The sequence below is a fragment of the Cottoperca gobio genome, chromosome 6 (assembly GCF_900634415.1).
Source record: "Cottoperca gobio chromosome 6, fCotGob3.1, whole genome shotgun sequence".
In the NCBI taxonomy this organism is placed as follows: Eukaryota; Metazoa; Chordata; class Actinopteri; order Perciformes; family Bovichtidae; genus Cottoperca; species Cottoperca gobio.
In genome coordinates this window covers 2,862,646-2,890,175 of record NC_041360.1, presented here as the reverse complement: position 1 = coordinate 2,890,175, position 27,530 = coordinate 2,862,646, and the positions used below count along the sequence as shown (strand labels likewise).

At 40.2% G+C, this 27,530-nt stretch overlaps 1 protein-coding gene across 1 annotated transcript in view; it reads right to left on the bottom strand.

The window, feature by feature from the left end:
* Window positions 1-26,865, bottom strand: part of LOC115009730 (low density lipoprotein receptor-related protein 5) — a 58,119-nt gene extending 31,254 nt beyond the window's left edge. The window contains exons 1-11 of the mRNA XM_029433925.1: window positions 26,634-26,865; window positions 14,959-15,159; window positions 14,573-14,789; window positions 10,556-10,624; window positions 10,265-10,393; window positions 5,123-5,319; window positions 4,658-4,789; window positions 1,817-1,905; window positions 1,478-1,696; window positions 1,095-1,183; window positions 260-431 (exon numbers count right to left, since the gene is read on the bottom strand). Coding sequence (XP_029289785.1) covers window positions 260-431; window positions 1,095-1,183; window positions 1,478-1,696; window positions 1,817-1,905; window positions 4,658-4,789; window positions 5,123-5,319; window positions 10,265-10,393; window positions 10,556-10,624; window positions 14,573-14,789; window positions 14,959-15,159; window positions 26,634-26,724 — 1,605 coding nt within the window. The 5' untranslated portion in view covers window positions 26,725-26,865. The remainder of the gene's footprint in view (window positions 1-259; window positions 432-1,094; window positions 1,184-1,477; window positions 1,697-1,816; window positions 1,906-4,657; window positions 4,790-5,122; window positions 5,320-10,264; window positions 10,394-10,555; window positions 10,625-14,572; window positions 14,790-14,958; window positions 15,160-26,633) is intronic.
* Between the last annotated feature and the right edge of the window lie 665 nt (window positions 26,866-27,530).

The following is a 27,530-nucleotide window of genomic DNA, read 5'->3' as shown; positions in this document are numbered from 1 at the left end:
GAGATCTAGATAGATAAACAAACAAACAAAGGAGACGGACCAGATCACATGGGACCAGATGACAACAATCTTACACAATACTGCGTAAGCCTGTCCAGCTATTGCATAACTCCACATTCTCTAGGGTCACTAAAACACACGCGCATGCACACACATCTAATTCCACCTCAATCTTTTCAGATATCTCCCTTATCCTCTGCCCTGTCTTTCAACTAGTGAAACCGTGCATAGATGTTGTATAGACTGATATTAGACATACCTCTATCTTGTCAGTTTTAGCATCTCCCCAGTATAGCTTTCCTGCAGCGTGATCTATAGCCAGTCCATTGGGCCAGCCCAGAGAGCTGTTGAGCAGAACCACCCGCTCCGTTCCATCCAGGTGTGCCCGCTCGATCTTGGGATGCTCGCCCCAGTCGGTCCAGTACATGTAGCTGACAGAGACAGAGGCAATCAGACAAGATGGAGCAACTTCTAGTCACAGGGAAATCATACATCTTACATATTTACCTTGTATATTAGGTCAAATCTATCCATTTCAGTTTTGGAAGATTCTTGAACAGAAACTGTGCATTTTCACCTACAGCTGTTAATAATTGTATAGTTTCTAAAGAAGAAGAGCCCTTTTACCAGAAGAGTTTAACGCTATTGATATCTTTAGATGTGTTCATGTTATCTCCTGTTGTTTTTAGATGTGTTGTTGTTGTTACTTGATAAGCCCAGGCATTTTCCCTCTCTGGTGTCGCCCTGTGTGCTGGGATGCAGGGCTATAGCCAGTCCAACATGTATCAAATATTCAAATTCTTAATTTATTTTTGGTTAGTCTTTACTTTCCTAACATGAACATCCAAATGCTGCAACAAAGTCTTGTCTATTATTTATTTTGGTGGCTGGCCTAAAAGTAGTCAACATTTGTTAGAGAATTAGTTTCTATTTTTTGCACAATATACTTGGAAAGTACTGGACTCAAGTGTTTGTTTTTAATTGTCGAGTGTCAACTGTCCCCAGATTGCTAAATGCCCCCAAAAGTTACTGCCCCATACACACACACGTACACACACACACACACACACACACACACACACGCTAACACCTACCCATTGACGGGGTCCAGGACGATGGCTCTGGGCTCATCCAGGTTTTCAGAAATTAATATTTTCCGAGAGGTTCCATTCAGCCTGGTAACCTGGAACACCACATTATACAATATAATAATACATTTTCCTTATTATGAATCAGCCATTGGTGGATGTTTTTGTTTTAAGCTGCAGGTATAACGCATCATCAGTGAGGCTTGGGACTACATTCATATTTATCAAACAATAAAAAAGTACATTATGGACGGGGACATTGTGATGTGTCAGGAGTCAGAATTGTAGATATTTATTCTCAGTCAGTGGTTTAAAATTGCATAACTTAAGTGATGTAACAAAGTAAACCAAACAGTATCAGTAAATAGAACTCTAGTGTAAATATGTACCTCGATGCGGTCAGTGCCAGTGTCTGTCCAGTACAAGTTTCTGGCCACCCAATCCACAGCAATGCCATCTGGGTGGTTGATTTCCGTGGTAACCAGCATCATGGCATTGCTGCCATCGATGTGGGATCGCCGGATGGCCCGAACTTCATCATCTGTCCAATAGACGTAACCCTCGACCGGGTCATAGTCTATAGCTATGGCATGGCGAATGTCATCGACCTGCATGAGCAGAGGAACAATGATGAATACATGAGAGACAGACTGTGTGTGTGTGTGTGTGTGTGTGTGTGTGTGTGTGTGTGTGTGTGTGTGTGTGTGTGTGTGTGTGTGTGTGTGTACCTGTAATACTATGTCAGTGAAGTCTGGCAGGTCCAGTGAGATTCTCCTCAGGTCTGTCCGTCGAGCCAGCAGCAAAACCTGCTCTGCTCCTAAACAATCAAATTACTCAATTACGTATTGTTTGTATTACTTATGGTTTCAATGATGATGTGCAAAGGAACTTAAATAGCCGAGTTTGACAACCCCAAACACACCCATAAAAAACTACTCAAACCTTATGTGTCCTTATGAAATAGTTTTTTAAAAAGAGAGACCTGATCCGACATGGACACGTCAGGCCCGTTCCAAAATGAACTGAAGAGCATTAGACCCAGCAGTGGTGTAAGATCCTTTACTTAAGTAAAAGTATCAATAACAAAAATACAATACAAGTAAAAGGCACGCATTTATAATCATAGTTAGGTAAAAGCACAGCAGTAAAATCAGCTAAATATACTAAGTATCAGCAGTAAAATGACTGAACTATTAATATATACGACATTATTAGATTGTTAACACTGATGGATGAAAGTTGGAGCAGCATGTTACGGTTGTAGCAGCTTTAGCTGAGATAGCTTTCACTACTTTAGATACAGATAGCTAGTTTGCTAGTTTGTCAGTGGTTGAGCTCCCTCCAAAGGGTCACCAGATGAATCTGAGGGGTCATGAGATGATTAATGGAAGAGGAAATAAGAAAGTTCTGCATATCTAAGACTCATCTGCTGTTCAGTCAGTATCATTATAAACATTTTTCCTCTCATTAGGAAAATTGTACATTTCTCCAAAGCTTGTGTCATTAAAGTATAGATATCAAGGCACCGTCCAGCAGTTCAGTCTGAGTACTTGGTATCTCGATTAGAGCCTCAATATCAATCTATCTGTGGTGAAAAACATTTTCAAGCCTGTTTTCCAACAAAACAAATCTGTTTTCATTCCCTAATCTTTGCTTTTTTATAAATATAGGGTACTTCAACCTCTTTGTGCTGCAAACAATCGGAGAAATGTCTCTTAGGTGGAACCGCTGACAACTCACAGAGATCTGACACATGGTTTAATCTTTAACAATCAGTGTCATTTATAAGCTTATCATATGTGTTGTAATTAAAGCGTAAAACTTGAAAAGTAAGTAGTAACTACAGCTGTGAAATAAATCTAGTGGAGGTAAAAGTGTTACTAGTGGAGTAGAAGTAGCACAAAATGTGAAACAAAAAGAACTTGAGGAAATATACTTAGTTACTTTCCACCCTGGCTAGAGGAAAGAGAACACCAACACCGGCATGATCATATATCAATTAGCAGCAATATGGCCTAATAATAATGTCCGACAGACAAATAAAGTCATGGAAACAAATTCCAAAAAACATGGATCTATCTGTGGCGAGAAAGAATTGACGCCTGAGCTGAGCTCCACTATCATCACATCCAGTGTGGAAACAAAGGGCTCTGTTGTCCTGAGGGATCCTCCACTGTGTTTGGCTGTTGGTTCAGATATAACAAGAGCCAAACTAACCTCATGGGAGACAATTAAAGTTTTTCTATTTCTCTCACACCTCTGACTGAAGAGCTCACATTGAAAGCGGTTCAAAGTGTGTCTCTCTCTCTATTCTCCGAGCTGCCTTGTCTTTCTTTCTCGTCTTTGTCTCACATTTCAGATAAGTTCACCTGAATCTTAAGACTGTATAGAGGAAATATTACTGAGTTCAAGTAGATCTATAAAAATCTATATTTTATCAAATCTAGAAAGACAAAACCATATCTGTAGTTAAATTGTGTCTCTGCTACAGCACATTAGACATTACATAGGACATAATCTTAATATCTGAAACAATGTCAGATAGCTCAGATATGAAAAACACACAGTTCTGCAAATCATGTAAATCGTTCTTCCTCTCTCGTTCCAGCTGCATTTTCACAACCAATCAAAATCTGGCATCTCTCAACCTTGGCACCAATCAGATTTGACATTGAAAATTGTTCCATCGTTATCTAAATGACGGAGGCGAGGGGGGATAAATGAAGGGAAAGAATGAAAAGGAAGGAGGGAAAGCATCTGTGATTCCACTCTTGTCTTCTCTTTGCTTGACTTCATTCTGAAACACTTAAAGACCCCTGACAAACAGTCTCACTCTCACACACACACACACACACACACACACGCTCTGCTGCCAGCGTAATAACAAACGGCTTCAATTTAACCAGCCAAGCAAAACAAATTAGAAGCACGGACACGGACACGGACACACACACACACACACACACACACACACACACACACACACACACACACACACACACACACAAGCTGCAGGCTGACACAATAGAGCATTGTTGTTTTTATTGTCTACGGTGGCTAAGTGATTGGTTGGCATGCTTCATTCAAATGTAATACATTCACGTAACACAGCCTAACAGACATAGACACACTCTAACACAGTGTTGTGTTTTTGCAGAATAAGGCTCTATTGTTTGAGCATCGTGGGAATCAACATGGCGGCTGGTCAGTTAGTGTCCCACTCTGCTGGCAGACATGTCATTTTTACTTGTTCTGAAGCTGATACACTCTATATTAGTATCTCTACATTACACACCAAAGAGAATGGTAATGAAGGTTAGCAACAGCAAATACTAATTACTTTGTGCATCCAATGCTAGGGCTGGGTTTAAATAGAATGTACAAATGTGACTCCAGTATCTCAGGTGCTTTAGTTTTCCACACTTGTAAGTCATAACTACTTTGAGAAGAAATCCTACCCTAAATATCTGTATAGCGCAAACAAATGAATAAAAGCAATAAGAAACTGTTATCAGTGCACCTCTCACAGGGGCTACCAGTGGCTGATAGTTTGTAAGTAGGATCCATACCTGGTTTGCATGTCTTTCCATCTGGTTTAAGCTGGACTCCAGTGGGGCAGGCACAGCTGTAGAAAGGCTCCACTGGAGAGAGCAGGCAGAGATGACTACAGCCTCCATTACTGTCACTACAGGGAGTCTGGACTGCAGTCACACCAACAGAGAAAGAAGAATAGACAAGTGAAGGAGAAAATATGATTAGCTTATGTTAATATGTCATTATTTATCGATCATCACAGATCCATTACACCACTTTAATAAAATGGTTTCCTGGTATAGGGATGGTGGTCTAGTGGTTAGGCTTCCAAATAGAACACCGGAGGGTTGCTCCAGGGAGACAAATGTCCCTGTAGTTAGTTCACTGTGAGTCGCTCTGGATACGAGCGTCTGCTAAATGACAAATGTAATGTGATGTATATTGATCTCACTTTAATACACGTGTACTACACATACACATCAGAGCAACAGTTCACTCACTGTTAGGCTGCCGATAGGGCTCCAGGACCTGGATGTCCATAGGAGAGTAAATCCCACTGAGGATCTCTCTGGTTTTGTCTCCACTGTGTTTGTTACAGGCATGGATGGAGCGGGTCTGCCAGTCGGTCCAGTATAAGGTGTCCTCAGACAGTGTTAGAGCAAAAGGATGGGTCAGGGTGCCCTCCACCACAGTTTCACTGCAAGAAGAAATGAAGAATCAGAGGAAGGTTTGTGTTTTGGGTTGCAAAATGCTACTCATCTGCAATGGAAGTGAAATATTTCTAAAATCTGGGAAAGTAAAAATAGTGAGTACTTTAATGGACAAGCCATTTTTAAGTAATTATTATATTATCAATTTTAAGATAGTATTTTAGAATTTTCTTTTATTATATTTGTGTTCAAATCAAATGCTCAGACAAAAAATATGTTTTAATCCGGTATCTGTGGCAGGACTGTAATAACTCCATCTATTCGTTTCATTGGGCCCGAAGGAAACGAATAGATGGATTTATTACATTGGACAGCTGACCTGCCTGTCTACCTACCTGCCTGTCTACCTACCTGCCTGTCTACCTACCTGCCTGTCTACCTACCTGCCTGTCTACCTACCTGCCTGTCTACCTACCTGCCTGTCTACCTGCCTGTCTACCTACCTGCCTGTCTACCTGCCTGTCTACCTACCTGCCTGTCTACCTACCTGCCTGTCTACCTACCTGCCTGTCTACCTACCTGCCTGTCTACCTACCTGCCTGTCTACCTGCCTGTCTACCTACCTGCCTGTCTACCTGCCTGTCTACCTACCTGCCTGTCTACCTACCTGCCTGTCTACCTACCTGCCTGTCTACCTACCTGCCTGTCTACCTACCTGCCTGTCTACCTACCTGCCTGTCTACCTGCCTGTCTACCTACCTGCCTGTCTACCTACCTGCCTGTCTACCTACCTGCCTGTCTACCTGCCTGTCTACCTACCTGCCTGTCTACCTACCTACCTGTCTACCTACCTACCTGCCTGTCTACCTGCCTGTCTACCTACCTACCTGTCTACCTGCGCACATTCTGCCCGTGCACTCATTGCGTATCACCAGAGTCTTCCACAAGGTGCTATCTTAACAGCTGTGAGTGCTAACACTAGCCATGTTGGATGTTTACTTTCAGAATGATCATTTTGGCGTGGCTCTGGAGGGAAGTCTGAAGAGTGTCAGTGTTGCCAATTTAGCAACTTTCTCACTAGATTTAGCGACTTCTGGAGCTATTGCTGCAAGCTACTTTTATTGAAAAAGACATTGGACTGGGTTTTCAGTTGGATCATTTTAAAATACTCTTGCTGCTTCTCCAATGTTACCTACCCAAGCTTTGTATGTGTAATTACACTCAATTAAGTTATACTTACAAAATCATCACTATGTGCCATTCATGTTTGGATTATTACTTTAATGGATCTTAAACTCCTTCACCAGACTAAGGGCCATGTGTTCCTCAAACATACAGATGCAGATGCTTGTGAGACAACAGATTTCACAATTTGGAAGACCAGAGGCAGCAGTCAGCTTCAGCCACAAAAACTGCCTTTTACACTTGAGTTTGATGTAAGAAAAAGCAGCAATATCATACCAACACCAATATCAATATTGCAGAGTCTAAACACAACCTGAGCTTCACCACTCAACCCACCTCCGGCTGAAGTTGAATGTTTTGATAGTGGTGCGGATACGAGTTGCAATACCCAGACCAAGTTATGCTTTTTTCAATACCTTAATTATACCATAGTATCAACTTGTTTTTTTTTACAAAAACCTAAACATGAGCAGCCATCCAATAGCTTTGCCTTAATAAAAGACAGAAGGAAATTGGCAAACTTGGTTGAAATCAGACACTAGATGCCAGCTTTAATTGCTGGCTTTGTGCTGGAACAAAAACTAAGCCCTAAAAGTCTGAAGCCCCACTATCGACTCCTAGACTGCAATGTTTATGGAACCACACTAAACAAAGGTGTTGGACAATTTGAACAATAAACAAAAGACTTTGCCTCATCAGCAGTGAAGCTAAAAAGGATCAAATATGTCATGATGGTGGCACGAGAGGAAAGCCATACGGTCACTGAAATCAAAAGAGCTTGTCCTCTTGGCAGAACATTTTGGCATGAGGGTGGTCTTCAAGAAAAGTGATGAAACTGAAAGATTTGATATGCAACGAAGTTGTTCTCTGGCGAGCACAAATGTGTTCATTACGATCTGCTCATTAGATTATTAGATTTCTTGTGTACAAGTGAAACTTTGGCCTGATGGAGGCACGAGAGGAAAGGTCAGAGAACCATGAGGAATACTCCCCTGGGACCATGAATATCTACAACACATTCCACTGCAATGTGGACGGCAAGTTTTGTAACACTTTATTATTGACACATTTGGAATACTGTGCAGCCTGGTGAAGGTATGCTTTCTCTCAATCCTTAGGGCCAAACTATTACAAAGAGCATCAAGTGTTAGATTTGATCAGGAGAGAGTGGTTCTTTTCTAAAACACACTTTAGAATCACTTACAGGAAAATGCACTCACACAAACGCAGTGAGGCACCAGATCAAAGGAGGCTTGTATTTAGAAAATCAACACACCACAAACTGGCTTTCATCAATCATCATTTTAGTCCTCTGTGTGTGTGTGTGTGTGTGTGTGTGTGTGTGTGTGTGTGTGTGTGTGTGTGTGTGTGTGTGTGTGTGTGTGTGTGTGTGTGTGTGCTGTGAAAGGAGAGGAGGCTGCCAGCAGTGGTTAAGGGAAAAAAAGAAAGAGCAAATTTAAACAACTCCAGATTTCAGCTTTGAGTTTGTGTGTGTGCAAATTAAATGGAAAACAGGAAAATTATTTAAATTCTAAAGCCTTTAGAATAACCCTAACCCTTCAATTCTGAGCATCTTCTGTAAAACAGAATATCATATTTTCCTGCACATACCTACACATGGCTGCACAATGAGCGCCATGGTTACATAAAAATACTGCGTTGTGCAGCATCAAGCAATAAGAGGGAGATGCTGTGCTGCTGTCATAGGAAAGAAGACGCTGGCTGACCATACCACATTTTTCCAACAGCGTAAATCATTTAGACTAAATTTTGGTTTGGATTTAATCCAACCTCTACATCATATTATTGTTACAACTGTATAAATTAGCTGCAGGTAACATTATGCTACACTAACAGTAGTTTCCAAGAGAGCAGCAGCCTTTATAGTCATTTCTGACTCTGTGTGTCAATAATTGGTTATAAGAGTGAATAAGAGTGTGAGGAACGTTATCTTACTTTGTTTAAATACAATTTTTGGGTTTTTTATGCATTTTTGTGACAATAGAGAGATTACAAAACAGAGAGATGGAGAATTACATGCAATAAAGGTCCTTGGCTGCTAGTGGTTGCATAAAAAAGACACCGTGGTCAGCTTTTAAAATTATAATCAGCTAAACAGAATGTGTGTCAGGGGCTCTGCCTTAAGCCCCTTTCAGACAGGCACCCCTTTATGTTAATCTGATGGCAATTTAACATATCCGTCTCATGTCAGAACCCTGGTCACTTTTAAGAGTCACAACACCAATGTTTCTAGGTTGGACCTGAAACATTATGAAACAGAGAGAATTATAAGATGTGGAGAAAGAAGGCTGATAAAGGAAAGAAGGAAAGATTGAGCTGTGAGAGAGGGCTTTGTGTGTTTTGACTGGGGCCTCCATACCACAGCTCTGTTTGTGTTGGACAACCCTCTCTCTCTCTATTTTTCTTTCATTCTGTCTGTACAGCTATTTTTCTCCCCCCCCCCCCCCCCCCTTTCTCTGGTGGAAAGAAGTTGAACAGGCTGAAAACTCAAAGAATGTTATACTGATCTTTAAAGTTTCAATAGGGGATCCTGAAATAGTATTTTGTACTTTAACATTTCAAGGTGCCAGAATTGTATATGTGTTGTATCTTTCTGACGTTACAACCTCCCTGTGAAGCCTGTGATTTACCAAGCGTCACAGAGGGAGCACATGTCTGTCCTAGGCTTGCAGTGGTATTCAGTGTAGTTGGGAGACACCAATTAATAGCCACATAGCTTTTTTTTTTATATAAAAATAAAAAGCCATTTAGTGCATTTTCACGTAGGCTATCAGCGCCCACATTTTCTCTCCTCAGTTATAAACTGAAAGAGTCTGCTCCGTACAGCAGAACAGAGCGGTCACCCCGCAGCGGAAAACTCGATTGGAGAGGCCGGACACACAGCCATCAAACGTTAAAAATTAAAGTAAGCGCTCTGAACTTCATCGACAAAGCTACTCTTGTAAAATGTCTGGTGTAATCGGTAACAAGTCACAAGTTTATTAACCGGTGGGATATTTTTCTCACAGTAGCATCCGTAGTCTGTCCCCAGGACAACAGAAAATAAGCAGTGACACTGACCAAAGTGCAGCTGGGATTCAATGTGGGGAGAATATACACAAACCCATGTACACAGTACCTCTTACATGCGCTTACATTATTGGAAGACATCATTCATGTGTTTAGAAGAACATTTGATGATAATGATTATGATGACGAAGATGTGGATAATGAGAGACCTCTAAGTCTTATTTTTAAAAAGAATTAAGAAATGTTCTTTTTGCATAATGCACCTACTTTGCCTCGTTTTTAGGAGATACATGCCATGACTGGATTGAGTTCAGACAGTCAACTCAAGTATCAGTTGTCAGTCTGTTAGACACTCCCTCTGTTCTGCAAATATATCTGGTACCATCATTACTACTACAGCATCCACTTGCGCTCTGATTCTCGTCGTCTGGGGGAAGATATTTTATATCATCACACCACTTTCTCTGTCTGTTACTGGCTCAAGTGTATGCAGCAGGGAGTGATGAGGTCTGAGCCAGGACGGCAGAGATAAACCTTCCTGCCAGATTGTATTCTCATATCAATTAACTTTTCTACTTGTGTTGGCTGACTGAACTCTATCTGTAAAAAGCCTTTCCACTAAGTTTATTTGTGATAACAGGTACGTAAGATTACATTTAACTTCTTAAAATAAGTTTAGGGAGCCTTTTCTTTGTAATATAAACATCCTCTAAGTTAGCACTGTATACTTTAAAACTATATTCACTCCCATACACACACATACACAAAGGGCCATACCGTGCTGATCCGTCCAGGTTAGCTCTGTGAATGAAGCTGAGTTTGGCATCTGCCCAGTACAGCTTCTGTTCCACCAGATCTATCGTTAGACCGTTGGGCCAGTATATGTCCACCACCACTATAACTTTCCTGTTAGAGACAGAGGCACACAAAACGATCTTACAACTGGTGCTTTTATTTTGTGATGTTCTTGTAGAATTGTTACTGCTTGTGTACACCTGGCTGCACCGAGGATACCGTAGTATAAACATGTGATGTTGGCTTTGCTTAAGGGTTATATAGTTACGGTACCTGTTGCTGCCGTCCATACCAGCACGCTCTATCCTGGGCTCCTCTCCCCAGTCTGTCCAGTACATGTAGCTGGAGGGGAAACAGAGAAGAAATATGTTAGTGAAACAAACGCATACAAACTTAAAGGTTAGTTTGAGTTTACTGGTTGAGGTTGTTAATCACGACTGAGTCAGTGATTACTTGGACAGCTGCTCACTCTCCTGCTTTAGGAACAAACTCCCTATTGTTCTGCTCCTCTTAGCTATCTGATGCATTTCTAATGTTAAAGAGTCATCCTCATGCTAATTACAGCCCACTATGCCTGGGTGATATGCCTGTCTGTCCTTCTGAACACGTTATTCTTAAAAACACACTGAAATATACTGTATATACTGGTAGTCTAAAAGGCTTATTAGTAAGCTCCACATTGGTCACTGCAGTTTTATCAAACGTTATTTAAACAGGAGGAAATAGTGTATTTGTTGGGGACTATTTTCAGCGGAGGATTAATCTACATTTGGTGCTCTAATTCATTTTTGTGGCAGTAGGACGGTGTGTGTGGGATTGAGTAAAAATAAACAACGGTGTGTTTGTCCTGAATTTCCCCTCTGGGGAGGAAGATGAGATATCAGGCTATGATACACACACAATACTTGTTAGTAGATACATTCACTGTGGGTTTGGGTCTGCACATATCATTTATTGATATTAAGCTATATAATATCATCATTGCCATTCTACATTTTAATGTACATCTTTATGCAGATGTTTCCATTTGAAATGGCTCTGATCTATTTTATATATCAAACATAATCCTATTAAATGTTGACAAAACTCAAGTTTTTAAAAATGTGTAATTACTATCTAATTCAACAAAACAGACTTTGTTTAAACAGACTTGAACCAACCTGAGCTGAATTGACTTGGATTCATACACTGTATACTGATTTAAAGGACAAGAACAACCTGAATCATATTTTGTAGTTGTGGTCTTCATTCCTGTTGTTATATATTACTTACCAACTACCAACTACCAGCCATTATAAAAGGTCAGTTTTGGGTCATAACATCAATAACATCTTTTGTGTTCACCTACAAGCAAGGGTTTCAGGTAAATTGTAGTGTCCACAACTTGTCTGAGAGTTTGTGTTCTTAATGTGTTTAATGAGTGTTTCCCTTTTTTCTCCCGCCTGCCCTGCACCCACTGGGGTTCAGTTACAGTATGACCAACAGATATGCCAACAACTCCAAACACAGACACACCCTGTGGTTAGCGTAATCTATAGAAATGTTAGCTGTACAATCTGAATGTTACTGGAGCTGACATAGTATTCAGTCTGTTTACAGTATGATAGAAAAATAAAGCTTGAGCAATACAGGAAAAAAGTGTTTAATTTCAGTTGAAGGAAAGGATTCAGTATATTTAGCCTGAACTCAGGAGGTCAGTGGACTCATTGAACCTTTGGTTTCAGTGCAGATTCTTTATACAAGTTCTGCAGAGATCGTAGTTAGAGACTTCTGTACCCCAAACCGTCATACAAAACTGTTAAAACAATCATAAGTAATTCTGCTTCACTGTATTGCAGGTGTGACAGTATGACAGAATGAACCCACAACAGCAAACTTATCGTCTGAGGAGCTCAGGCTGTGCTGATCCAACAAGTAGTGTGTAAGAGAGAAGGGAGGTCAGTGTGAGCTCAAACCACAGAGATCGGACACTCTACATAACAGGCCTTCTCTTCCACCAGCTTTCTATTCATTCTCATGTCTCACTGTCATTGCACCCTGCACCTTCAGCTCAGGGATGCTAGGTTTCCTAGGATATTTCGGCATTGTTTACACTTTATTGCTATTATATTGTAAGACTTTAATTTAAAGACTTAGTGGGCATGTTCTTTAAAACAAGCAAGAGGTGCTAAAGAAAGTGACTTTTTCCTTAATAACCAATCTAAGACACCATTTAAGGGTCTGTTCAAGAAACGTATTTTCTCACATACTGTTTGAGGTACAGTGCCTTGCCGTTTTGGTTTTACAATATACATCTAGGTTTTGAGATGTCAGTGATTACATTTTCTTAATGAGTAATGTTTACTCTGGATCGTTATAACAGGCACACCCATTGCATTTTTGAAGTGTTTCTGAAGAGTGTTTCATATCATGTCAGTCTCACAGAACAGATATGCTCATTTTAACAAATGTAACAATCCACATCAACTCGTAGAGATACTCATTGAACGTTGCATTTTTTTTGTTATGTCAATAGGAGATTGTCCGTGTCAGAGGCGTTCTCACTTATTGGAAATACTCCATTTGGTTTAGACAAGTGGCGCCTGGGTAGAGAGTTCAGGAAGAACGACATGACGTGGATTACACTGCGGTCTCGTAGCCGGCTCGTAATTTGGTTGTATACAAACAAGTCTCTGGCCGTTCCTTAAATTCGTCTGACCATTTTGGCATCGGCCCTCACAGACAGAAGTTCCTGAATCTAGTCACCGCTCCCGTTAGACATTATCATTGAGGTCTTGTTGTAAAGGACCCTTCTTCTTCCCGCTCGGATGTTTGTTTTCTTTCTGTCTCATGCCAGCCACATAGAAACATCATTAACACCCCCCCTTGCTTACTGTGAATTCTCCGGTCAATGAGCGGGCCTAATCACACATGGGCCCAATCAGACATTACACATACTTTGTACTGGAGCTGGCAGGGTAAAGTCTGTTTGATGTCCGGTCTGAATTCTCACATACAGCTCCTCTAGGTAATGTCTAAATAATTTCAGGGTTGCAGAGCATGTGTGAAAAGGGCTTTTGTGTCGTCTGTCCTCTTCCAGGTCCCCATGTTGGAGAGGAGGTTGTGTGGCTCTGGGCACCGTGACAAGAGCTAAACATTAACCTTGGATTAAAAAGAAACTATAAATTCTTGATTAAAGTTAGCTAAAGCAGCCATGATGGCTTCTTAAACATAACGATCTGGTAAGTACAACCGGATGATCCTGTCGTTGCTAGTTGTTGAGAAATAACCGCATTGGTGAGTTTTAATTTGATTACCGAAGCGCTCGCCGCTACGCTAACAAACACACAGGTTGAAATACTAGTAGCTAATACTAATAGAGAAGCACCAGTCGCTATGCTAACAAGTAAATCCTATTCCTTAAAAGTGTTAGCTCTGCTATTTTGAAGTGGAAATATAATTTTGTGCAATGTAATATACAAACGTAGTTTATGTATTTAATCCTTGCACATATGTTACACACTGAATTTTAATTTATGTTGTTTTTAAGCACTTTAACCTGCGCCTTTGAGTACATTAAACCAGTGTTTCCCCTACCATTGTCTTGTGCCCCCCCAACAGAACCCCGCGCCCCCCTGAAATTCAAGTTTGTTTGTTATTTATATTCACAACTCACTTTTCACATTGAACAGGTACTTTTTTATTAAATAAACTAAACGCTTATGTTATCTATCTAATTCATGTGCACGAATCAGTGTCTACCTGCGTTGCTTTGCGCATTCACATTCTCTCCTCTGCTCTGCTCTGTTTCACAAAGGGCGGGGCTTCGCTCCCGACTCACACACACACACACACACACACACACGTGCGCACACACCTACAGTCAGAGACAGAGCTAAAAAAAAGTAGTAATGTTTCATTAGTTCAAATTTGTATTCTTTAGGTAATATAGAGTACGATAAGAGAATTGTCAATATATATTTCAGTTTTTATGATTCACTTTCCAGATTAAAAGCTTGAATGTGAGTCACATCATTGACTAAAAATGGAGTCTGATTGAATTTTGAATATAGTGGCATATTGGTAAATAAGGATGTTGTTTATTTTTTTACAATTACAACTACTACTACTACTACTACTACTACTAATAATAATAATAATAATAATAATAGTTGTTTATATAAAAATATTTTTTTTCTACTCGATCTTAGTATCTTCTGGCCATTGTAAATGTCACACCTAGCATGTCTCCTATAATCTTTAATGTATTTTATAACCATAAGTAAAAAGGGTTTCATGTGTCTTTGTTACCGTTGGGCGGGGTTCAGAGCGATGGCCCTGGGCTGGTCCAAGTCCATCCAAAACAAGACCTTCCTGGAGGTGCCGTCCAGGTTGGCTACTTCAATCCGATTGGTCTCCGAGTCGGTCCAGTAGAGCTTTCTACCCAACCAGTCACAGGCCAGCCCATCAGGACTGTCCAGCCCTGACACTACCACTGTCTGGCCAGTTCCCACGGCCTCTTTAAGTGCTGCAACCACAAAACATACACAGTGTGAAATGGAGAAAAGAGAAAGGATGCATTCTTAATAAAACACTGAACATAAGTAGCTTACAAAGCCTGTTACTGCTGGTTTTTAAGACTAAAAACCTTCAGTAAGCAGGAAAATAAACACACAGGGAATAGTATGAAGTCTTACAGTTGGATGACTGATTCCAGTGCGTCTGTTTGATGGCCTCCTCACTGACATCTGTCCAAAATATCAGGCCCTCGGAATACAGGAAGTCCACCGCTGCTGCATCCTCGAGGTCACTAACAACGATGGTCGACTCACCCCGCACGCCCTCTGCATCTACCAATCGTACGTCACGCCGGTTGGCAAACAGGAGGAGAGGTGAGCCTAGAAAGGAGGAGATAAGTAACATTTGAAACATTACATTAAAACCTTTTTTTACCAGCACCAAGCACTTTTTACCACAGTGAGAATAGATGGCAACACGTTTCAAAAATAATAATACATTTTATTTGTAAAGCGCCTTTCAAAGCTAAAAGCAATCTCAAGGCGCTAAAATGAAGGACAACAACAACAACAACAACAGACATAAGATTTTACGGAGAGGCTTTTTTGAAAAGAAAGGTTGTTAGTTCCTTCTTGAAGGAGTCGGTGGCCTGTGGTGCCCTCAGGTGTTCTGGGAGGGAATTCTACAGGTAAGGAGCAGGCTGAGCAGAAGGCCCGATCGCCCATGGTGCAGAGCTTGGTCTAGGGGGGGTGGAGCAAAGTTTTTTTAGAGGAGCGGAAGTTGCGTGTGGAGGTTTGTTGAGGGAGGAGTTCCTTGAGGTACAGAGGAGCATTTTCATGTATGCACTGATGGGTGAGTAGGGAGATTTTGTACTCAATCCTGAGACAGGAAGCCAGTGCAGGGAGTGGAGAATGGGTGTGATGTGGTTATATTTTCGCACCCTCATCAGGATCCTAGCGGCGCTGTTTTGGATATATTGGAGCTTTTGAAGGCTCCCACTTGGAATCCCGATGAGGAGAGCGTTGCAGTAGTCCAACCTTGAGGAGACAAAGGCGTGGACGAGTTGTTCAGCATCTGACAGGGAGAGTGTGGGGCGGAGTTTTACAATGTTCCTGAGGTGGTAGAAGGAGGTCTTGCACAGATGTTTGATGTGGATGTCAAAGGTCAGATGAGGGTCAAATCTTACACCTAGCCAACTAAAATAGCCTCTGTTTTGGAGCTATTTAGTTGAAGGAAATGTTCTTTCATCAAAGCCTTTATCTCCTCAAGGCAGGTGTTCAATGATGATAGTGATGACGATGAAGATGTCGACAGTGGGGCTGCATGTGGCATCGGGTCGGTTTTTATATATAGCTGTGTGTCATCAGCGTAGCAATGGAATGGTATTCCATGCTGGCTGATGACACGACCAAGGGGCAGAGTGTAGAGGGTGAACAGAGTGGGGCCAAGAACCGACCCTTGAGGGACACCACAGGTTACTGGGTGTATCTGGGAACTTGCACCTCCCAAGGATATGTACTCTGTTCTTCCAGAGAGGTAGGACCGGAACCATCTCAGGGCGGAGTCAGAGAGTCCGATGGTGTAGTGGAGGCGCTGAAGGAGGATCTGATGGTCGACCATGTCGAACGCTGCAGTCAGATCCAGGAGGATGAGTAGAGATGGGGAATCAGCGTCAGCTGCCATCAGCAGGTTGTTTGTGACCCTGACCAGAGCTGTAAAAATGTTGCAACTGTGTTTTGTAACTAAAGAAACTCACTTATTGAATGCTGTTATTGGTTGTCATCTGAGGCCAGCTAACTACTTGACCACCCTGTCAATATGACAATGACTTGATTATGGCTTGTAGCTACGTTGGTTATTTTGTTGCAATGATGCTTATATTGAATAAATTATACCAATTGCATTGCATTGCTCTGCTACAAAAAACAACTGAATCAAACCACATATATGAGTGGTCTGATCTAATTGCAATTATCTTAGTAAAGATAAATCATACATAAGAGATTCTTCTTAACCCCAAATGATGCATTCTGAACTATCATCTAGAGCTCTTCAGAATAATTGTGTATACCCAGTTCATGGAAAACTGGAATCTCCCAGTGGCTGAAAGGAATGACACTTCTCCCCTTACTTGAGAAAAGATAAGCTATTTAAAAAAATAACAAGTTTCTCTGTGAATGACAGTTTTCTGGAAGACTATGACATTCCTAACTTATATTAGGTATATGATGATGCCTTGATTGTACTCATTAGGGAATTGGATGATTTGTCTTATGTTTATTATATGTCCTATATTTATGTCAAGGGAAAATTAATGATTTATTTGAAATGTCATATTATTATCATTATCATTTTTATCTGTGCTTGTTTGTCTGTATGTGTTGAGTGCCAGGCATTTCTAAGTGTTTTGTAGGACAGCTCAAAAGCCTATCACGTGTTACATTACTGAGGCTCCATTTCACAAACAAACATGGCAGACAACATCTTGCAGTGTGCAAACATGCAAAACTGCACTGAATATAAGAAGAACACTATTGATCCATCCAAACACATGTTGAGGCAACAAAGCATTTGCATTTCCAATGAAGTACCAACTTTAGACAACACAGAAAGTTCTGCTAACCCTTCTGTGTTAGTGTTGTTGCACCAGTATCGATATGAGGACTGAAAAAGTTGGATCGTGAATCGTGAAAAACATGCAATGTCAAAAACATAAAACCTCTAACATTATTGCCATCTAGCACCAATCAGCCATTGAAAAGAAAAAAGATATTTTGTATACACAAACAAGTTTTACATTAATATCTCTGTCCTTGAATCATACACTTTCAAATAAGAAAAAATAACAAGTTGGACGACACACATAGGAAACGTATGACAGTATGCATGTAAAGTATGTGAGTGTGTGTGTGTGTGTGTGTGTGTTGTGTGTGTGTGTGTGTAGCTCAGTAACTCAGGGATGCTGACCTCCCACTGTTGGAGGCAGTAGCTCTCACAGCAGCTGCCACAGTGCCTCTGGGAAAGCTTGTGGTTTTGGCCTGGCAGGGTGGCAGAGCTGCTACGCTGTGGTTTGGCACAACATGTCTTCTGTAATCCCACAGCACTAAGACACAGTTCCTCTGTCAGTATGGATGCTTATGGCTTAAAACCTAACATTGAATTTAATTCATTAATCAATCATTAATTGAAAAATAAAAGGCTTTGTGACTGACATCATTGTGGAGTTGTACAGTGTACAACTAAGATTCCACTTGTATCCTTGTGACAAGGATAACATACATTATCTGTGTATTATATTGTTTTATATTTAGTTTCTATAAGATTTTGGTGGCTAGATGATAAAATCTAAAAATCCAAAAAAAATACTCAATCTACTATATATATATATATATATATATATATATAGAGTATTGTAGATGTAGATATATATATATATATATATATATATATCTACAATACTTGGATTTGATAGCCTTTGTGTCAATGAGTTGTGCATTATCACATGGAAAAGAACTATGAAAGCTTGCAGACTGACTGATCTAAATAACAAATATCAATGGAAAGTTTGAACTGAAAGAGGCGCTTAAAAAATACAAATTGCCATCAGTAATAAAACTCTACTAAAACAACACACCGGTCCAGATTGATGTTGGCCTTTTTAGGGGTCCCTTGTGTACTACGACAAGTAAGTGTTGTACAGTGATCTGGCAACAATCCAATTTAGTGACCGGTCCACGTTGAAAGACAGCACCCTTTGTGGCTTTTATTCAAATGCATTTGAAGCTGATCCAGATGTCATTAGCTAATAATGACTTGTGCCTCTCAGTGAGCTTTTAGCACTTTTTGGGCATTTAACACAAGGTGTGTCACATCTATCAGACCTTTTACACAGAACATATACTCACTTGATGTATGTGCAGCACTGAAGGTGACTTATTTAATGTGGGTAAAATAATGTGCAGTTACGGTCAGTAGAGTATCAGTGAATGAAGCCCCATTTGCAGTTCCATAGCAAGTAGTGATGTCACACAAACTCTGCTTCTATAGGTTAATTGTTGTGTGACTGTTTTGCTAAAAGTAGCCATTACCAGAATCAACTGTGCTAAGATATTTTAACGCACTTCACTTCATTTATTGGCGTACACACAAGTGACATAATAAAGAAAATACCTTGATAAATAATTCATGTCACAGGGCTTCCTGAAGGGTGTAAGTATGAAACGATGTGACTCCAGATCTCAACGTAGCTGAACTCCTATGCTAGATTTAGGAGCGACGTGTTAGAGAGCGCTCTCCACCATCATCATCATCATCATCTAAACACCATACACATGTGTTTTGGAGGAATGCTGTTCATCTCTCCAGTAGAGTTCTTCACAGTTGGACAATCTTTAACAAGGAGCACTGAAGCTTTGACTAGAGGTGCAAAAGTTAGTCTATTAATCAATAAGTAAATCGAAAATTTATCATGAACTGTTTTGGTAATTGATCAATTGTCTTACTTTTTTAAGCACAAAAAAAAAGAAACTTGATAGTTACATGTAAAAAAGAAAAGAAAACCTTGGTCTTACAGTGCTGTATTGAACATATTTGGGTTGTTGTCGGACGAAACAAGACGTTTGATGATGCCTCTGTGCTTGAGGATATTGTGCATTTTTCAGTTTTCTGATGTGTTATAGATCAAACAATTAATCGACATAATCGTGAGATAAATCAAATAAATCACCTTTTGAAATGTTCCCATCAAACAGGACGTAAAATGATCTCACTAACAAAGGAACCATGGTGGAAAGTTTCCATCTACTAAGCTAACAAAATAGCAGCAATATGACTGTACAAGCATGCAACTATAAAAAACTAATCAATAGGCCCCTCTACTAACAGAGCAACAGTCCATAGGAACTGACACAGATCAAAATAAATGACAGAAAATGAGAGAGAAGGGTAGACCACACACTGGGGGCCTCTTAAGGTCACCTCTGGCCTAACAGAGACGCTCCAGTGAGGATTAGTGCTGGCTAACCTCGTTGGGCCCGCTGGGGTTTCCTGGTGACAGAGAGGACAAACCCAGACTGCTGTATCCAAACATTACAGTCACACATGGAATACATAAACACGTTTGTTAACACAAACAGAAAGGGACATATTTTAGACCCTTTCAGGCATTGGCCTCGTAATGTAAATGTACGGGCAATTTTCCATGTTGGTCTTTTAGCCGTCATTTTCCGTATGAAAATCCGTATGGGAAAGTGCCAGCGGTAACATTCCCATAACACTTCCAACACGGCACAAGTCTGGTCTGAACGCTGTCACAATAATGTCAAGACATCAGCAGCACAATAATAAAGACAGAGAGAGATTAATCGCATATGGATGAAAACACTACCAAACACTTCACTTACAGCATGTGAGCATATACATATCTCCCGTGATTTTACAATTCAAAGTTCATCTTCATCTTCTTCCTTCATGTAATTACTTCAACCCACCACAGAAAAGGAAAAACAAAATGTATGTAACACATACATAATGTGAATGTCTGAATGATAAAAAAGAAAATACTTGAATCAAACAGATGAATCAAGCCATTTTGTGTTTCCTGCTCATTACTCATTATTACAGTAGTAATTACTAGATCTAATTATTATTTTTTATCAACTCAGCTAGATATTATTAATATAAAATATGAATTGTTTTTGATAAACTAACCGACACTTATAACTATGAAATGCTTCAAATGTTGTTACGTTTGAGAATACAACTAAATGTGTGTTGAAACAAATGACATCACTTCACCAGGCATTGTATGGATGGATGTGGGTGTGTGTGTGTGGGTGTGTGTGTGTGTGTGTATGTGTGTGTGTGTGTGTGTGTGTGTGTGCGCGCGCGCGCGTGCGTGCAAGGGTGCAATACAACACAAAAGAACAGACCAAAAAACTACATTTGAGTTTATCAATGGGATTAACAATTGAAGTACGAGGGGGGAGACGCGTCTTCAGCGTGTTTGTGTGTGTGTGTGTGTGTGTTTGGGGGTAGGAGGTCGTAGCCTACTGAGGGGGCAGCTTGAAAAGAAAGAAGGTTCCCAAAAGAAGTTTCTAAAGCGTAGGCAATGCACTGCTGCACCCCTTTCTGTGCATGCACGCACGCACTCACTCACACACACACACACAGGTCTCAGTTCTCTTGCTTTGTTCTGCTTGGAGAAAGCTAACAGGCTCCCTCGCTTTACATCTTATCAGAGCCCATCTTAACAGAACCCTGTGTTTGTGTGTGTGTGTGTGTGTGTGTGTGTGTGTGTGTGTGTGTGTGTGTGTGTGTGTGTGTGTGTGTGTGTGTTAAGGGTTGCAAGGAAGGAAGAGATTTTCTTCACACCTCCCCAGTTGGGACAAGAAAAATGTGTGTGACGAGTGCAGGGAGCATATTTATGCAGCCTGTGTGTGTGCGTGTGTGTTTGTGTGTGTGGGGACCCTAGAGAAATCAAGGTAGACTGCCACAGACTTCCTCTCTCTCTCTCTCTCTCTCTCTACCTCTTCTCCCTCTGTCCCATTTCTCCCTCCCTTTTGTATTGCCTGTCTCCTCCCCACTTCTCCTGCTGTCCTCTTATTTCCCTTCCCTCTCTTCTCTCAGTCATTTTTTATCTAATTCCTGTCTTTTCCTGTCTCTCTTTGTCCTCCCTCCATCAGGTTTGTATTAATCCAAACAGCAAAGACCCTCCTCGAGGTTCGCACCAGAACAACACAAACAGGAAAATATATCAATCTCTTCCTTACTCTGTATTTCTCCTCAGCACCTTACCTTCAGTGCCTCAAATTTCCTTTCTTGCCCGTAATTATTTTCATTTCGCTGCTGCCTGGAGCTTACCAACATATATTTGTGTGCATCTCATTCACTGGCTATCTTTAGGGCTAGGTATCAAATCTCAATACTTTGGTGCTGACCAATCAGATATTTCCTAAATTCACACAAAAAACACAATGTTGCCAATTTTAGACAAAATCCTATTAGTGGTTAAACAGTAACAGTTTTGAAAACGTTTTTATTTTTTTATTAAGAGTATACATTTTGTGTTGCTCTGGTCGTTTGTTCCATTTTATGAAAAGTATTACCTAATGAATGACGGAAAAAACAAAAAAGTGGTGAGGTGAAACGTACTAGGAGCGGCTCTGTTCTCAGACACCTACGTTAGGTCTTGCCCTGTTTTGTTGAGTGTCGAGTTTGCCTCCATCCAAACAAAAGAACAGGCTCAGTGTATGAAGCCTGAATGCACTGAATGCAATGGTCCATGTAGTGCAGGCTAATGGAAGGAGTGGGGAAATCACCTATTGGCTGGTCCCAGCAGTGGAAAGAGAAAATACCCAGGTTGGCTGGGTAAAGAGTTGTTTTGGGTGGCCCACCCAAATAGACAAGCACCCACCCAAAAATATACATTTTCCTATTCACAAGTCAGTAAAGCTGACTATCAAACTTTAATACTTTTTTAGTACTGAAACAAACATGTCCGAATGTATGGCTGCTCGTGTTTGGACATTTAACATATGAGAGCTTTGGCTTCTTTTGTTGAATAAAAAAGAATTCTGGGAAAAAACAGGTCTTTATTTCTCAAAGTAAGGTATCAAAAAAAGTTGTTATCATTTTTAAATGATACCAAGTCCTACAAGACAGAAGCATTCAGGTGACTTTTCCCTCTCGAAGCAGGACCAGACAGAGGTACAGTCAACCATCTCATGTTTACCAGGTGATGTCATGTTCAGGATGCTGGTCAGAGAAGATAAAGTAGTGAGTAAGACCGGTAAATTACATGTTTGAACTAGGGCTGAGCAATATGGCCGTTATTTTCAAGCAATTCATGATTTTAATCTGTTTGTTTGTGTAAAATACAGTAAGACTAAACATCATTAAGAGACCATATCTTAGGACTCTAAGAACAAGTGATTTTCACAATTTTAAGACATTTTAATAACTATTACTCTGGAAAATTAACCAGCAGGTTAAAATATAATGAAAAGCATGGCTAGTTAGTCCTACACTGAAAGCAATTAAGTTTAACAACCTTTTAGTTACTAATGCATTGTTTTATGTATTTTGAGATTTTAGTCTTTTGAAGAACAAATGATTGGGCAGCAGAGAGTTGGTATTTTACACAGGATTAGCCGTGAAAAGATTTGAATTATGGCACATTAGATCCAATGATTTTTGTAATGAAGTAATGTTGGCAATGTTTTACTGAAAGTATGAAATGCTTGTTAGAACATAATTACTTTCATTGTTGATTAATCTGTGGATTATTTTCTCGATTAATCGATTGTTTGTGTGGTCTATAAAATGGTAAAAACCGTCCATCAGTGTTTCCCAAAACTAAAGATGACCTCCTCAAATGTTTTTTGTACACAACTGAAAGATATTCAATTTTAGTGTCATAGAGAAGTAAAGAAATCAGGGAATTTTGGGTTGTTTTTCTTAAGAAATTACTCAAACCGATGAATCAATTATTAAAAGAGTTGGCAATTAATTTAATAGTTGACATCTAATTGATTAATCTTTGCAGCTCTAGTATGCGTGCATGTTCTGCAAGCTGAAGTGCTCTTTGCCCATCACTCGTTGAAGTGGATCACTCAGCTAAACTCACAGCATCATGTCTTGGATCCCTGTCCACCTAAACTGGTTTTCCACATTCATGCCAGGAGCCGATGAAGAAGATTAAAACATCCTAGTTCTAAAACAAATGGTAGTAAAAGGTGAAAGTTGATTCTTGACTGTGGAAATAGTACTTCTTCATAACAAACAGCAAAATCCAACCACCGATGAATACCATTTAATGTGGTTGAAAGCTCTGAAAAAAAAATAGTAAGTGGAGCTTGTGTTGAGAGATTGTAAATGTTTAGTAGCAGCTTGAGGGGTTTCCTTCGATTTTCTTCATCGGTGTCAGACGGAGGTAAAGAATTTTCTGATTTAAAATTGTTTGAATCATTATCAAAGTCAAAATTTGGGCTTGAAATAATTTTAAATGTTTTAGTATTGTTGCCAATATCATACCTGAGTGTCAGTAGCGATCCACCCCAAAGCAATGCTTTTTTCAATACCTTAGTTTGGGGTTTCCCAGTTTGGAATATTCTTTTAAATGTTACTTTTCAAATCTCAATGCCGCCGGCACAGTTGGTATGCACCAGGTATTGATGTCTAATATCAACCCTGGTCAAACTTGATACAAAAGTCTTATTTTCTGACACCACCCAAAATGGAAAGATGCTCAGAGCAAAGCCGTCATGTACAGGACTCTGAATGCACTACAGGGACCACTTATCAACACATTAATCATTATTCATAAATAAAATGCATGTTCCTCGCCGTTAATCCCCAGTAGCAGTTTGGAAATTACATAGTACAGTATTTGTGAGATGCAACTAAAATAACTATTTCATACTCATTCTGCTGTCTGACAACAGAAACAAAATTATGTAAATGACAACAACTGACTAACAAACACTGAATTTACTGAGTGATCCGACAGTCTATCCACACACACACACACACACAGCTGTGATGTTTGTCTTGCAGTGTACTGACAATACTTTGGTATTTTTGGCCGGTGGGTGTGAAGTGTGCGTACATGTGGTCACCTCAGTGCCAAACATAGGACATCATTCTTCTTTCACTTCAACTGAATCACAGTCAACTAGAAGCAGCCAGTTTTCTGTGAACCTTTTAAGTCAGACTTATGCATTAACTGATTGGTGTATTTCAATGTCAAACACCATTTTATTAGTCATGATCCTTATGAGCAAAATGAGCTGTTATGCTTGGCGGAACATTCTTTATGTATGATTACATTATATGTATAATGTTGTTATCCTAATTGTCTGTACTGTCATTTTCATTGTTGGTCATTCTGTCCACGACATTAAAGGGAGAGGGATCCCTCCTCAGTTGCTCTTCCTGAGATTTCCTCCATTTGTTCCCTGTAAGTGTTGTATGCTGTACAGATCATAAAGCACCTTGAGGCAATTTGTTCCTCAGTGTTGTGCAGTTTTGAAGAGGGGATTGAGGTTGTAAAGGTTGAGTTCACTAGTGCTATTGTAAATAGTTGCCTACATCTGTTATGATGCTTTTGTAAATCATTGTTGGTGTTGTCTCTTGACCCTTGTAACGTTTTATGATAAGTGACATGGTTTGACTGGAGTAAAAGGTTTGTCCTTGCACTTTATGTATTGGTTGTGACACTGTTGTTGAGTGGTATTACTGTTCTGTAGTGAGCAGTCACATTTCACACCTTCAGAATTGTAATAAATGCATTTTAGCAGTGGACACAATGTTCTAATTAAAAATATTATACATTTCTAACTGTCACTTTATGTAGGATATTATGAAAAAAAATATCTAAACAGAAACAGCCTTACAATAAAAGCGAGAATCTAAATAAAAAACGCTTTCGATTCGCAAAATCCTGTGGAAATATCTGATCAAAGAACAGAATAAAAGAGGACTAAGAAGCCGAGCACACATTCAGTGCCAACTTTCAGGACGATGTAGTTTTCAACACAAATCTGTGAAAATACTGAGCAAAGGGAAGTACAAAGAGAAATGACTTTAAAATGTGAACCAATCACCTGGACATACGTGTGTAGGACACACCATCATTAACAAGGTCAAACATACATTTTATGTAGTTTTTGTTTTTTTGTTATTTTTATTTAACGTTAACCATACCAATATAAAATCTCTTCAGAAGTTAACCCGTACAGTGACACTTCTGAGATCTGACCTTTGGGACTCTTTAGTCATGTTTGATTGGTTTATAAAAGGCATAATCAGCAAGCAGACTTAGATAAAAGCATACGTGAGTGGCGGTCAAACTCAAAACTCAAAACAAAATCATAACTGAGGGCATAACCTGCACTCACTAAAGTGTTCTTCAGTCTGTGGAGGGTAACCTGTCCTGTTCCTGTGAAACTACCGATGTGCACCATTGTAATAACTAGTTTCACACGGATGCTGACGGTTACATGAGGGGAAAGCTTTTAAAGGGCAAACAAAGATGAAGTTTTAAGATTCTCATTACTAAATCTGGATTTGAAGTTAATTTAACTGGACCACTGAGTATGTTTACGGGGAGTTGTAGAGGTAGCCTGGATACCAGGGCATAATATACGAAGTTTAGTTTTAAAATGCAAGCAGACTTTAAGAGCTAGCCTTTAAGGCCTGATGTAATGCCTTGCATCCATATGAGAGAAAGCTAAGCTCCGCCTCTGACTGGGCACTTTGAGATTAAATAGTAGGACCGCAAACCAAGCAGTGGTGAAAGTTAGACTTATAAAGACCCCGATCCAGAGGGAGAATATTTTTAGCATGTCCAGCAGCGTTTTCTTTCCCAAAAAGACATTCCGGCTTCTTTTTCACTATCAAAGCAGAAAGTCTGCATGACACCCGACACCAAGCAGGAATGGCTGGAGCTGCCGAGGCCCGAGAAAATAGCCCAGGCTGCCTTCAAACTTCATTTGTGCTCCGATACATAAACTCTTCAACTATACCGGCTGTACAAAGCATGAGGAGTACTTTAGTTACACTGGGGTTACCCTCCAGTGTGGCGCACACACCAACGCAAAGTCTCGACACTTTCATTGCACTCCTGTGTTGTTGTACCCTTGGGACATAAAAACCTCAACTTTCATGCAAGGAATCGCAGCTCGCGCTGTAACGTTAGTTGGTCTCAGTGTGGGGACCATTAGAGGGAGCGGAGCATACAGAAACAACCGGAGCAGCATGTTGAGTTCACTACTATGTTCTTTTCATTCCTCCTCCTGATGGCTCCAGTCCTTGTTCTCTGAGGATCCATGTTGTGAACAAAAAGTCAACGTACCGTCAACCGCCGACAGCAGGCAACTCCACAGCAGCAGCAGCAACACCAGCAGCAGACCGCCCATTTCAAGTCCTCTGCGCGTTAAATCCATAACTCCCACTCCATTTTCGGATATTTACTCCTTAATTAAGTTGTAAAGATTGTGTTCACACATGGGCCAGTGTTCCGCTGTACAATAAGATACGTGTCTGGATGCGTGTGTATGTGTGCGCTCCCCTGTGTGTGCCTCTCTGTCGACTATACTTTTTTTTCCCCCAGTTAATGCGCTCGCGCTACTTTATACTTTGGACTGTCGAGCTCGCGCACGAATAGAAAGGGCAGGCGGACGTGGTGTGACGTCATCTAACACGAGGCAGCAAGATTTTTTATTATTTCACTAATTTTACTTTTGTGTTAATGTTATATCTGTGTATTTGATGTAAATGCAGCCTACTATTATAGTAAACATTGCCGTGTTGCTTTAAAATAGCCATAAAGATGCTTGTTCACATAATACTGAAAGAAGATTTCAAGAATTTAATTAATTTAATTAAATTAAGCTTGACACAAATAAAATCAACAGTCACTTTGTATTGTGTACAGAGGGATCATAGGGGTTTTTCAACCAGATAAATAAATACTTGAAAACCGCATTTTATATTGATCTAGCGAAAAACCCTAGATGATGAAATTGATAATTGTAAGTAAACACAAGTGTATATTTAACCAGACAAACTTTATTAATATTGTCTACCTTCCCCCCTGCTGGTATGGACATGTAGTTAGGGACGTGTAAAAAAGAGAAATAGTTTGAGGAGCTGTTCCTGCAGTATCATCATGGTGCAGTATCTCTAAAGTCCTGTCCTCATAGCGGAGGTGCAGTATGTGCTGGTGTAAGTCTGGACCAAGCCATAATGA